Raw genomic sequence first — 14,755 nt, forward strand, 5'->3', positions numbered from 1 at the left:
TTATACCTACAATGACATGTAAGCATAACTGGTAAAGTAACACTGCTAAAACTATCCTGTTTTAGCTAAAGCTTTTTATTAAGGATTGACCCCATTACATATGTGTGATGTTGAATAAAGCTAAGGGAGGTAGGCTGTAATATGAAAAAGGTTAGGTATGAGAACAAGTTAAAGTACAGTGTATTGTATGCCACGGATTACAGTCTCCACAAGACACGCACAGTGAGATCAGAGCTCGTTCACGTGAAGCAGCCGGTCAGGGACAAACAAGACACAGTGTTCAAAAACCAAGTTGAAAAGAAAGTACGATGAAGCCTATCTTGCTCTTGGGTTCACAGTGAATGAAGGAGGACATGAGGAGAGACCCGTGTGTATTTTAGGTGTGAAAACTCTATGAGACCCAACAAATTAAGAAGACACTTAGAAACATTACACCCCAGTCACATGCATGAGTTCTTTTTGGTTGAGCTTTATCATCTTTGTAACAAAGTGATTATAATTGAATTTATTTTTTCTCTATTTTTGAAAAAGTACAGACTGATGGAGGAATGTAGTGATACATGTCACCAAAAGTACTTCAATTAAGTTGAATTTCAGCAAAGTTATTGCACTATTTTTTGAAAAAAGCGACAAATGTCACAAAAAGTTGTTTGAAAAAGGTTTTTTATTTGCACATCAGAAATTCCTGAAAGTAATGTGAATTTAATGTTCATGTGTATGTTATGTAAATACACATGTTAAACTTGGCCCATTTTGTCAGCATTTTGTTGGGGCAGGGGAGCGGGTGGGGCATGAAAAATATTCTAGCTCCAAAGTGGGGCATGACAGAAAAAGTTTGAGAACCACTGCTGTAAATACATGCTGCACAACGTCAGGAGAATCCGCCCCCTTCTCACTCAGAAGGCGGAGCAGGTTCTAGTCCAGGCTCGTCACTGGTTACCAGTGGCTGCCCGCATCCGTTTCAAAACATTGGTACTTGCGTACCGTGCTAAAAATTTAGCAGCACTTAAATGGCACTTACTTTGTAGTTTGGCTTTCTTGAAGAAAATTGTACTTTCTTGATTCTTGTTGTTGTGGGTTTGTACCCACAACAATATCTGCTATCAAATCTGCTTGTTGAAACAGGACTCAGGATATGGAATGTCATGAGAACTAGCGAATAATGAAACTCCTGTTGGGCAACCAGCAAAAACAACACACCAGCTCTGATCAGAGATAAGACGATAAACCGGTATTTTGTACACACCTTCTCTGATTTCCCCATTCAGTCCAGCGAGGTGCACTTCTTTATAAAACACCCAACATACTTAAATGCTCTGCAGGAGGACTCCTCTCAGCAAAGACCTTTCTTTCTGTTTTCCTTGAAGAGACATAAGCATAAATTCTTCCTTGTTGTCACTGAGAGTCCGAGGTTGTAGTTTGACATCTCAACCATTTTAAGGTAAGAAGAAAAAACTTGTTATCATCATTGTGTATTTAGTCATTTGCAGTTGAAGTCTCACTGTGCCGTGATTCCATGTTTGAATTTGAATGAATTAGTCTTGGAGAATGCTTGCTATTTGCTTGTAGGTCTACTTAAGTTTAAATTTCAAACTTTTCCAAAATACACACGTTTCTTAACTTAACTGATTCAGGAAGTGAGAGTCATTTGGATGAGGAGTGGACTTCTCCCAGAATAAACAAAGCAATAATTAATAATTAATAGTATTTAAGTCATTTTTCAGGTCTCGACCTTACTATATGTTAAGTGCCTTTACATAATATGCTCTGATTTAAGGCGCCATGCAAATAAATGTTAATGAATTGAATAATTGAATCAATAAAACATCAAATGTATAATAATATAAATATCATTAGTATTATTGATAATAATAATATAATGAATAATAATAAGTGTTAAATAGCTTATTTTTTATTTTATCACTGTGGCAGTATTTCATATTCAGGAAGTAGATCTTCAGTGACTGTATGTTAATGAGGAAGGCTAAATAAAGATGTTCCCTCTTGATTTGTGATATTTACCAATTCTCTTACAGATGTGGTTGTGCATTTTGATCGGCCTTAACTTCATCACCATGGTGCTCGGGTTTGCAAGTCGTCCCTTCCCACAGTCGTGCGGGTCAATGTTACCCGAGCATGTGGACAGTGGGACACTAGTTTCTCCTCAGACCACTGAACCACCCTTTGAGATACAGTACGAACAAGGCAACAATGACGAGCCAATTACAGGTACAGAGACTGTCACTCCCCTTTATCCTGGTTGCTTGTTTATCACCATGAATCTTTGATGCAGTGGTCAATACCTTGATTCAGCAAAGGTTATTACTACCTCTGTCTTGACTTTCTGTTCTTCTGCCTTCACCAGGATTAATACTATTAATTATTTTTCAGTTATTCTTAAAAGCAAGCAATCCACACAATTCCGGGGATTTATGTTGGAGGCCCGGGAGAGAGGGAAGGTGGACGAAGGAGTGCCTGTTGGCAAATTTATAATACTTGATTCGAATAGGACTGAACTCATGACATGCAATGGGTCAGCAGTAAGTAAATATGTAATTTCATTATTATCAGAGGCAGTCAATGCACTTAAAGTGTGAAATCCTGGTCTAAACCTTCGATGCTTTCTCTGACGTTTGCTTTACTTTTACAACACTCCTCAGAACTCGTCTGTTACTCAAGTAAACAATCAAAAACAGAGTTTGATCAAAGTTAACTGGACAGCGCAGGGAGCTGATCTTGACATCGCTTTCAGGTTACTTTTTATGTATTTGTACCATTTGACCGAGTTCAAAAATATCTAAGTTCAAAATTGAGCCGCTCAGTTTTACTTACAGAAGGATTTTGATTTGTTCGATTTGTTTCAGAGCCACATTTGTTCAGCGTTTTGAAACATTCTGGGACCAAGTGGATGTGAATGTCACTTTTGCAAGTAGTGAGTCGAGTACTCCACAGCCAAGTCCTGCTACAAGTACCACAGAGTCAACTACTGGAACAATTACTACAAGCACCACAGAGTCAACTACTGGAACAATTACTACAAGTACCACAGAGTCAACTACTGGAACAATTACTACAAGCACCACAGAGTCAACTACTGGAACAATTACTACAAAGATGACTACTACAACAAATAATGATGCAGGCTCTCAACACTCACTGACTCGTGAGGCACGTATGAGCTGTTTAAGTCTTAACCTTACAAGCATTAACATCCAGTGCAACAAGCAGATTTCTGTTCCAAAACAGCTCATTGTTCCTCTTTTTTCTCCAGGAAGGATGTATTATGTTGATCTGCACCAACTGTTTGGTTGAGATATTGATAATGGTAGGATCTTTATAAACTCACTCAGTTTATAGTTACGCAATTATCCAATCAGACAGTACTTGAACTGCTCCCTCGTCGTTTTTCTCTTCAGATGGTCACCCTCCTCGACTACATCTGACTTGCTATAGCTAAGGTAAGCTTCAGAGCTTTTGTTGTCATAGTTACTGCTTCTCAGTCTCCTCATCCTACATCTTCAGGTCGTAGATTGAATCACAGACATGGCAAGATGGTGGACTACACCACTAACTAACATATTGCATGACTTTTGCAGAAGAAAATGCCAATCATAAATACTATTAAATGTTTTAGTAAATGTTGTGTAGTGCATATTTTTGGAATTTGCAAAACCGCAGATGTGCATTTTTTTTCTTCTCGTAAATACTGTTACAACCCTGAGGTTGTGTTCTTTGGTGAACGTGCTGTTATCTACTGTGCCTGTGGTGTGGATCTCTCTCTCCCTCCCTCTCTCTCTCCCTCCCTCCCTCCCTCTCTCTCTCTCTCTCTCTCCCTCTCTCTCTCTCCCTCTCTGCTGTGATGCTTTGGTGTGATGTGTTTCAGGTGTGTCTGGCTCCACGAGTGGATGAGTGACTGAGTGGGTAGGTGTGTTTCCAGGGAGCTGATTGGTTCCAGCCTCCAAGCTTGAAGGATAAGAGTACGGCTTCCCCCAGCTCCTGCGGTCTCTCCTTTTGCCACTGCCAGCCAGACCTCCAGCCGGAATCACCTTGTGAAGCGTTGTAAAAACTGTTATTTGTGTACCAGCCCGGTTTTGGTAGGGGTGGGTAGCATTTTTATTTAAGCCATGTTTTCTCCTCTTTTTGGTTGAGGAGTTAGGTCAGTACCATGTCTTTTTGTTTCTTTAATTTGAGTAGGGAAGTATAGGTTGTTCGCCTTAGGGTTGTTTTCGTTTATTGTTTTGCTGTTAGCCCACCCTGAAGCAAAAGAGTTAATAAACATAAACGGGCTGTAAATTGTTTGTTGCTGGTTCTTCTTGGGAAAGGGGCATACTCATGTATCATGTTGCGACTGGGTTTTCTCCTGGGCGGGGTCGTAACAATACCCATCCAAGAAGTATTGTAAACCAACATGCTATAGGCATTTTAATGCTCAGTATCCTGTGCTTGTGTATCTGTACCATTACAAACAGAAAATAAATGAGCACTAATAATTGAGGTTTATGAAGATGAGTACAAATGTTATGTGTTAAATGTTATCTCTCTTGCAGTGGTTTAACATATCGAGCAGTGTGTTTTGTGCAGTAGTTGAAATAGCGGCCTTGGTCTTGATTTTTGTTGGGGATTACTATGATGTGAGTAATAATTACTGGAGCACAATCTATATTCACATTTCGGTATTGTGAAATTGCAGTGTGTAATTGTGGTGAGTTCCAATTAGTTTTACTGTGTTGATTCTCCAGGTGTTTTTGTCACCGTTCCCAGTGTGGTTTTATTGTTCTGCATAAACACAAGCTCTGGTTTCTTTCCAAGAACCTGAATTGTGTGTGTGTTAATCGCCTCCCTGCCATTAATATGTGACGTACTGTAAGTTCAACATCTCTTCCTTCTTTGACATTGCTGTGACATTGTGTTCTCTACTCTATTTGGTTGTATTGTGTTTTCTTTTTATTGAGTTATTTTTCGGTATTGGTAGTATCTGTATATTTTTACTACTTAATATCAGTGTCTGCACAACCCCTAATAATCAGTATGGCTCTTCCTGAGATAAACATACTCATCAGTATTATGGTAAGCATATAATGTGAAATTTTGTAAATGGGAGAAAACCATGATCTGCAGGTAAAATTAAACGTCAATGCACATGAAAATTAAATTCATTAATTTTTAAGTAGTAGTGGCATGGACACCCCAAATATCCATATCAGTCAGGCTCTAGAAGAAATACTGAATATGTGTGTTTGTTGTTTTTTTATTTTGGATAAAACGACACATGAGACTTTAGAAATAGAGAAATGAGACTTGAGATACTTCTGCAGCTTTAGTGTTGCACTTTCAAAATGTTCATGTACGCATGAGAAACAAATACGCACGCACACACGCACGCAACCAAATGAACAGCGGCTGTACAAGTCTCACAAGTTTCTTACAAGGAAACTGAATATTAGTTTAAAAAAAACAAACGGCTCTAAAAATAGTCCAGGAACTGAAAGCTATTTTGTCTGAGACACACCTTGGATTCGTTCCATGCAGAAGGGTGGGGGAATGAAATGATCGTGTAAAGTGACACACTGAGTTCCATGGAGGAGCACAAGTGACAAGGAAATGGTAAATCATTTCATTAATTCAGAAAAAATTGAGAAAAACACATGCATTAATGCATTTATTTACAAATTAATTCAAGAATCAAATGAATAGACTGTTACAAAGTTGATCATTTTTAGATTCGATATTTTAATGTGCAATGAGAAAGAATTATAAAAATAACCGTGACACTTGTTCACCGTGATGTCTCATCTGTGGATCATACATGTACACATACAGTTAACCCGTACATATGTTTGTTTTCTCTCATGTGTAGACTATTTTGTATTGTTACGTTCATCTAAAAAGAAATAAAATCCCATAGGAACTGATTTGGTGCAATAGAATAATTATTATTCCCTGTTTTGTTGATGGAGGTCGATAGAGGCTTTGCAGGGATCCATGTTAGAGCCTTCAGTCAAATTACCTGTTCCTTTTAGATGTAAAGTAAAGTTATTGTTAAAAAAATTTTTTTACCAGTATTTGATGCCCTGTTAAAGAGTCTTGAGGCTTCACTTTAACCTCGTAATACCCACACACTGATCAAAGATGAGACAGAGAGCACACGGTTTTATTTCGTGCAACGGCAACTTTTCAAACATATTTCAAGGCAACTTGGGAACATCGCTAAAAGGTTTATTGGAATAAAGGTTCGACATTTGTAAACAGGAAGTAGCTTCGTGAAGCAGCACAGTGGTGGTATGGGAGGACGTCGTCTCTGTCATGCCGTCAGTCCTCCAGGAACCTTCAACGCCATCTTGATCACGGACAGATGCTGGATTCCATATTCAGAGAGCAGCGTGAAGTCTCTGTCCAACATCTTGTCCGTGAAGATCAGCCGCAGAGCCCCCTCTCCTGCACACACACACACACAGTTTGTAAGTCAAACTGTAAGACATATATTACTTTTTTAAAGCTTAAAGTAGGTATTAGTTATTAGCATTATATTTATACCCCAAGTGAAACTCAGCTGGTGGTCATTTCCCCCCGAACCGGCGCGGAGAAATGCGCTTCCTGTGTGAACAGCCAGGCGGCTGCTCGCACGAGAATTGCACATCATTAATGTTTATTTTTGTCGACATGAATAGCTATCAGCTGTCAGTACAGCAGATTTCCCACTCTTTTTATATTTTTTATTAGATATTTGTATTGTTTTGTATTGTTATGTTTATTGTTATTATTTATTATATTGTTATGTTTATTGTTTGTTGCTGGTTCTTCTTGGGAGCTGGGAAAGGGGGATACTCATGTATGTTGTTTTGTTGGGGATTACTATGATGTGAGTAATAATTACTGTAGCACAATATCTATAGTCACATTTCGGTATTGTGAAATTGTAGTGTGTAATTGTGGTGAGTTCCAATTAGTTTTACTGTGTTGATTCTCCAGGTGTTTTTGGCACCGTTCCCAGTGTGGTTTTATTGTTCTGCATAAACACAAGCTCTGGCGTGTGTGCGCGTGTGTCATCTGATTCTAAACTTTATGAATTTTGCTCCACGTGGAGCAAAATTATATTGCTAATATATTCATAATATACCACGTGGCAACCTAAGGCTTGGCACGCGGCGCCATAATCATTGGCACGCAGGCGATTTCTTAATAAAGAAATGTTCAAAGGTTTTGCCGTCACGCAGCCTGTATTATTTAGCCTGATTGATGTTAACACCTCCCAGCCACTAGGTGCCAGTAATGCACCATAGGCTGGATGCCAATCGCTATTAGGGCGGCTGTGGCTGAGGGGTAGAGCGGTCGTCCTCCAACCTGAAGGTCGGCAGTTCGGTCCCCATCTGCATGCCGAAGTGTCCTTGGGCAAGATGCTGAACCCCGAATTGCCCCTCATAGAACAACAAAGTGCTGCTAATAGATGCACTGTATGAATGTGTGTGTGAATGGGTGAATGTAAAACTGTACTGTGAAGAGCTTTGAGTGGTCATCAAGACTAGAAAAGCGCTATATAAATACAAAACCATTTACCATTACCATTTATTAAATAATAAGAAGCATTTCCCCACATGATCTCCGTGAAGTGCAGCCGTTCAGGTGTGTTGGTGATGGCATGCCCGCTAGCTAAAAAAACGAAGACACAGGCATTTCAGCCCTCATGTGCAGAAGACTGTGGCTTTGTTTTTCATAAGGACCGTGCTGTGTGCACGTTATGTTTTGAAAATGTTGTGTGCGTCCAGCGAACGTCCAGTGTTAAGCGCCACTTTGAGACAAGGCACGAAAGAAGTTTCAAAGATCAGGCAGACAAGGGAGAATCGATGAAACGTGCAGTGTCCAGGTATGAGAAGCCAACTCTCTCAAAGTCTTTGAAGCAAGTTTTTGCAATTCTGAATATGAGTGTGGTTGGTGGGGTTAATGACAAACTTATTATTGCAATCATAATGAGATAAACATGTTTCTTTAAAGTGTTATATATATAGCCAATATGGATGGAATAAAATGACACGTCTGTTGGAAATAATGTGGTTCAATAATAAAACTTAATATAAAAAAATGTTGATATGGCACACTAATTCACAAGAAAATTTTACATTGGCACTTGTCAAAAAGGTTGCCGACGCCTGGTCTATACAGTAGCTGCCATTGTTTAGTCTAGGTAAGCTGATCACTGCATTTTATGTAGTTTATATCTCACTAATTGCATCGTGGCAGTATTCTTCATCGGCTGGGTGCCGTACAACGTGGTGATATTTCTGAGGACCCTGGATGAAAACTTGGTCCCACCGTTTGACGACTGTGAAGTCAGCATCCAGCTCGATTATGCGTTCCATGTGTGTCGGCTCATTGCTTTCTCCCACTGCTGCCTCAACCCTGTCTTTTATGCGTTTGTTGGTGTGAAGTTCAGGAGCCATCTGAAGTCAATGCTGCAGGAAATGTTCAGTCGGAAAAGTCCAGTCGAGGAGCCGCAGGTCAGAATGCAAAACCTCATCTCACACGGATCACTGTACTAGTTACTGACCAAGCATAATGTTTTGTAGCATTTTTTTAAAGCATTAAAAAGTGTGCATTTGGGCAAATCTACTTATTTGTTGCTGTTTGTAAAAAGCTGTAATCAAAATCTAAATCTGACTTTCATGGTTTATTAATAAATGTGTGTATCAGTGTTAAACATTTGTCTTAACATATAGTTTGTATGGGATGCAACTTTAATACGTTTTGTGTGTCACGGGATACTAAAAATATCATTCACAGTGGAAGTGAAGCCACTGTAGCAAATATCCTCACAGTGCGAATACTTTTTTATTAGAATTATAGGTTTTCATCTATTTACTTTTTGGGGCAAATTTCATATAATGTATCCTTTTATGGCTAAATCTTGTTTTTGGATTACATATATTGTGATTATGTTAGTGCTTCATTAAACACCCCTGTTGTGATACAAATATGCTGGTATGTTAAAAGTCTATTTAATCCTCACATTTCTGTTATTTCATACGTAGATTTGTGTAGAATAGAACTTAATTACATCAAACATTGATTCATTGAACTGTTCCAGTGGAAAAACAGCATTTCTTACTTATATCAAAATATATGTTTGGGAAGCAGTATTTATCTTATTGATTATAAAATTGATTTATTTTGAATTGACAGTTGATTTGATTTGAAATATTCAATAGGGAACAGTTTTTTTCTTTCTACTGGCATCGCTGAGTTGGATCTGTTTTGTGCGTGGTGCCATCAGCAGTGCATATTGGATTATATCAACAGGAACAACTACTTATTTAAGACATCTCTTAGATGTATCATCAGATGTACCCTGAAAATTGTATCACTGACTACACTCATTATAGCATACTTACTTATATAAGGCAAATCTATTCAAGCTACAATTTATGATTCTATAATTATACTAAGCCTGATGTATTTATAGGAGAGATTTTCTTAAAAGGGACTTAGTCCTTTTAGAAAAAGGTGTAACCTCTGCACCACTGAATGAAACTATCCCGATTTGCATTTGGAAAGATCACAGTTTTGTCATTTACATGTGAACGCCCCCCCCCCATAGACCTAGGAGCAAGGGGGTCACCTGCCAAGCTTCTCAGGCTTGTAAAACTGCCCAAAACTGGAACCCCACGTCAATTTCCGGCAGTTCCTCGCAGCTTTCTGTGCTGCCTGCAGATAACTGTGAACAGTCGTTAACCTGAAATTCTACCGAAATTTGCAGCGACACTAACTGACTTCTTCTTGCCAATCGACTGTCAACTCTCCCTTCCTGCCAACATTACTGCAACAACACCTTCCTGTAAATACAAGCTGCACAACGTCAGGAGAATCCGCCCCCTTCTCACTCAGAAGGCGGAGCAGGTTCTAGTCCAGGCTCTTCACTGGTTACCAGTGGCTGCCCGCATCCGTTTCAAAACATTGGTACTTGCGTACCGTGCTAAAAATTTAGCAGCACTCAAATGGCACTTACTTATAGCACTTTGTAGTTTGGCTTTCTTGAAGAAAATTTTACTTTCTTGATTCTTGTTGTGGGTTTGTACCCTCATGGTTGAATGCACTTGTAAGTCACTTTGGATAAAAGCGTCAGCTAAATGAAATGTAATGTAATGTAATGTAATGTAATGGACTGTGGACTGTGGACTCTGAGTGTGTGTTGGTATCGGACGTACAGATTTCCTGTGCTATGATAATAACTTTCCTGCTCAAAGTCCCATCATATCATATTATCTGCTATCAAATCTGCTTGTTGAAACAGGACTCAGGAAATGGAATGTCATGAGAACTAGCGAATAACGAAACTCCTGTTGGGCAACCAGCAAAAACAACACACCAGCTCTGATCAGAGATAAGGCAATAAACCAGTATTTTGTCCCCGCCCTCTCTGATTTCCTCATTCAGTCCGGCGCTTCTTTATAAAACACCCAACATACTTAAATGCTCTGCAGGAGGACTCCTCTCAGCAAAGACCTTTCTTTCTGTTTTCCTTGAAGAGACATAAACATAAATTCTTCCTTGTTGTCACTGAGAGTCCGAGGTTGTAGTTTGACATCTCAACCCGTGGTTTGATGACACTGGATGTTGTGTACAAACACTTCATTTTAAGGTAAGAGGAAAAAACTTGTTATCATCATTGTGTATTTAGTCATTTGCAGTTGAAGTCTCACTGTGCCGTGATTCCATGTTTGAATTTGAATGAATTAGTCTTGGAGAATGCTTGCTATTTGCTTGTAGGTCTACTTAAGTTTAAATTTCAAACTTTTCCAAAATACACACGTTTCTTAACTTAACTGATTCAGGAAGTGAGAGTCATTTGGATGAGGAGTGGACTTCTCCCAGAATAAACAAAGCAATAATTAATACTTAATAGTATTTAAGTCATTTTTCAGGTCTCGACCTTACTATATGTTAAGTGCCTTTACATAATATGCTCTGATTTAAGGCGCCATGCAAATAAATGTTAATGAATTGAATAATTGAATCAATAAAACATCAAATGTATAATAATATAAATATCATTAGTATTATTGATAATAATAATATAATGAATAATAATAAGTGTTAAATAGCTTGTTTTTTATTTTATCACTGTGGCAGTATTTCATATTCAGGAAGTAGATCTTCAGTGACTGTATGTTAATGAGGAAGGCTAAATAAAGATGTTCCCTCTTGATTTGTGATATTTACCAATTCTCTTACAGATGTGGTTGTGCATTTTGATCGGCCTTAACTTCATCACCATGGTGCTCGGGTTTGCAAGTCGTCCCTTCCCACAGTCGTGCGGGTCAATGTTACCCGAGCATGTGGACAGTGGGACACTAGTTTCTCCTCAGACCACTGAACCACCCTTTGAGATACAGTACGAACAAGGCAACAATGACGAGCCAATTACAGGTACAGAGACTGTCACTCCCCTTTATCCTGTTGCTTGTTTATCACTATGAATCTTTGCTGCAGTGGTCAATACCTTGATTCAGCAAAGGTTATTACTACCTCTGTCTTGACTTTCTGTTCCTCTGCCTTCACCAGGATTAATACTATTAATTATTTTTCAGTTATTCTTAAAAGCAAGCAATCCACACAATTCCGGGGATTTATGTTGGAGGCCCGGGAGAGAGGGAAGGTGGACGAAGGAGTGCCTGTTGGCAAATTTATAATACTTGAACCGAGTAAGACTGCACTCATGACATGCAATGGGTCAGCAGTAAGTAAATATATAATTTCATTATTATCAGAGGCAGTCAATGCACTTAAAGTGTGAAATCCTGGTCTAAACCTTCGATGCTTTCTCTGACGTTTGCTTTACTTTTACAACACTCCTCAGAACTCGTCTGTTACTCAAGTAAACAATCAAAGACAGAGTTTGATCAAAGTTAACTGGACAGCGCAGGGAGCTGATCTTGACATCGCTTTCAGGTTACTTTTTATGTATTTGTACCATTTGACCGAGTTCAAAAATATCTAAGTTCAAAATTGAGCAGCTCAGTTTTACTTACAGAAGGATTTTGATTTGTTCGATTTGTTTCAGAGCCACATTTGTTCAGCGTTTTGAAACATTCTGGGACCAAGTGGATGTGAATGTCACTTTTGTCGAGTCGAGTACTCCACAGCCAAGTCCTGCTACAAGTACCACAGAGTCAACTACTGGAACAATTACTACAAGTACCACAGAGTCAACTACTGGAACAATTACTACAAAGATGACTACTACAACAAATAATAATGCAAGCTCTCAACACTCACTGACTCGTGAGGCACGTATGAGCTGTTTAAGTCTTAACCTTACAAGCATTAACATCCAGTGCAACAAGCAGATTTCTGTTCCAAAACAGCTCATTGTTCCTCTTTTTTCTCCAGGAAGGATGTATTATGTTGATGTGCACCAACTGTTTGGTTGCGATATTGATAATGGTATGATCTTTATAAAGTCACTCAGTTTATAGTTACGCAATTATCCAATCAGACAGTACTTGAACCGCTCCCTCGTCGTTTTTTCTCTTCAGATGGTCACCCTCCTCGACTACATCTGTCTTGCTATAGCTAAGGTAAGCTTCAGAGCTTTTGTTGTCATAGTTACTGCTTCTCAGTCTCCTCATCCTACATCTTCAGGTCGTAGATTGAATCACAGACATGGCAAGATGGTGGACTACACCACTAACTAACATATTGCATGACTTTTGCAGAAGAAAATGCCAATCATAAATACTATTACATTTTTTAGTAAATGTTGTGTAGTGCATATTTTTGGAATTTGCAAAACCGCAGATGTGCATTTTTTTTTCTTCTCGTAAATACCCATCCAAGAAGTATTGTAAACCAACATGCTATAGGCATTTTAATGCTCAGTATCCTGTGCTTGTGTATCTGTGCCATTACAAACAGAAAATAAATGAGCACTAATAATTGAGGTTTATGAAGATGAGTACAAATGTTATGTGTTAAATGTTATCTCTCTTGCAGTGGTTTAACATATCGAGCAGTGTGTTTTGTGCAGTACTTGAAATAGCGGCCTTGGTCTTGATTTTTGTTGGGGATTACTATGATGTGAGTAATAATTACTGGAGCACAATATCTATTATTCACATTTCGGTCTGAACTCTTGTAAGGTTTTGTTTACTGTCTGTCTTTCTCCTTTTCTGTGTGTGTGTGTGTGTGTGTGTGTGTGTGTGTGTATTTAGGTCACTCTCGCAGCTCTTGTGTGTGTGGTGACAGTGATAAACTTAATAGAGCTCATAATCGCCTCCCTGCCATTAATATGTGACCTACAGTAAGTTCAAGATCTCTTCTTCCTTTTTCCTTCTTTGACTTGATCCTTAGGTGAACACTTACTATTTGTTTCTTCTGTTGAAGAAAGGGGAAATGTGACATTGCTGTGACAGTGTGTTCTCTACTCCAGGTGATTTTTACAAGTAAGGAAATTCATCTGATTCTAAACTTTATGAATTTTGCTCCACGTGGCAATATGGTGACATTTTGGAAAATGTGCTTACCTGTGTTCTGGCCAGGAGTTAGATGAGAAGATTGATACCACTTTGATATCTTTTAAGTTTGGACTGTGTCCAATCTGCTAACATGGAGGAGGCAGGGTTAATGACCTACACTGCAGCTATCCACCAGGGGGAGTTAGTGAGACGCTTTGGCTTCACTTGTGTGGGGCTGTCATATCGTCCATCTTTACATACAGTCTATGGTTTCACCTGCCAGCACCTTTAAAACAAATTAATGCTATATATCTTATTTATTACTGATCCAGACCAAGAAATATTCCAATACACAAATACCTGTAGAACTGCAAGCTTACATTTTCAAACAAATGAAAATTAAGATGGCTGGATGATCCAGTCTCGATGCTAATGAAAAGCTAACCTGCTGCTGGCTGCGGCCTTATATTTCCCAGACACACGCGTAATCTACCTCAACATGTCGAGAGACCGGCTAAACAATGTCACAGCTCTTCAGAAAGGTGCCATTGCCTGTTTTTTGCACAGATTTTTATTTTTGTCACTGATTTTATTTTTTTACACACAGTTGCCATCATGTATGTTGGTGTTTTGAAGCTTGACGGCTGTGGGCAGACCAGGATGGAGTCTTGGCCTCTGAGAGTGTTGATCACATACACAGTGTGGATTTCCCTGTTCGTTGTCTGGGCTATCATATTCAGAAAAACAATACTGAAGAAACTTGAAAAATGTGAGTGACTTGAAGTATAACACTGTTTGTATCTAATACCATGCAGGAATTACGGTATCGATTTAAAAAAAAAAATCAATCTATTGTTTCTGTTTTCTGTTACAGGGGAACAACATGAAGAGGTGAGATCCTGGCACATTGTGGCAATATCGCATGTTTCGATTTGAACATTTTGTGTTGTCGTGCCAACTATCATGGGAGATTGGACATTATGTTGAAAATACTCGTGTCTGTTTTGAACCATTGTATCTCTTGATTTCAGTGGGACATCTGTGCAGCTATGGTGAACGTTATGGTTGTTCCGGTGGTCATCGTCGTTGGAACCATTTCCTTCACTGTAGCTATCATGGTTGGGATAGCTACGTGTTAGAAAGAAAGCTCCCAGATATACTCGAAAATCTGAATCTAATTATATTAGGTCTACACATACAAGGAATATGTTTTGGTAAGAAGTTACCAAGAAGTTAAGAATATAAAATTGGGGAACAGTAAACAAGTTTAATAAACTCTCTGTTTTATATATTTTATATCTATTTTGTCA

At 38.8% G+C, this 14,755-nt stretch overlaps 1 protein-coding gene and 1 long non-coding RNA gene across 3 annotated transcripts; one reads left to right on the plus strand and one right to left on the minus strand.

Moving 5' to 3' along the window:
• The first annotated feature begins 2,023 nt into the window (after positions 1-2,023).
• On the plus strand, positions 2,024-14,587 carry LOC117760009 (ferric-chelate reductase 1). Of its 2 annotated transcripts, XM_034582664.1 has the most exons (13): positions 10,452-10,630; positions 11,226-11,418; positions 11,580-11,728; positions 11,849-11,940; positions 12,053-12,278; positions 12,382-12,435; positions 12,528-12,569; positions 12,985-13,068; positions 13,203-13,291; positions 13,375-13,433; positions 14,053-14,214; positions 14,320-14,336; positions 14,477-14,587. In XM_034582664.1, exons 2-13 carry the CDS (start codon positions 11,226-11,228, stop codon positions 14,582-14,584), a joined length of 1,275 nt encoding a protein of 424 aa, XP_034438555.1. In that variant the 5' UTR covers positions 10,452-10,630; the 3' UTR covers positions 14,585-14,587. The 2 variants fall into 2 exon arrangements, with proteins under 2 accessions (XP_034438556.1, XP_034438555.1); XM_034582665.1 differs by lacking the exons at positions 10,452-10,630; positions 11,226-11,418; positions 11,580-11,728 and adding exons at positions 2,024-2,229; positions 2,392-2,540.
• Positions 2,890-3,169, minus strand: LOC117760017. The gene is made up of 2 exons (XR_004613600.1): positions 3,093-3,169; positions 2,890-2,983 (listed from the first exon to the last, which is right to left on the minus strand). It is a non-coding gene; the product is annotated as an uncharacterized LOC117760017 (long non-coding RNA).
• Positions 14,588-14,755: the final 168 nt, after the last annotated feature.

Source organism: Hippoglossus hippoglossus, chromosome 4, assembly GCF_009819705.1.
Source record: "Hippoglossus hippoglossus isolate fHipHip1 chromosome 4, fHipHip1.pri, whole genome shotgun sequence".
Classification (NCBI taxonomy): Eukaryota; Metazoa; Chordata; class Actinopteri; order Pleuronectiformes; family Pleuronectidae; genus Hippoglossus; species Hippoglossus hippoglossus.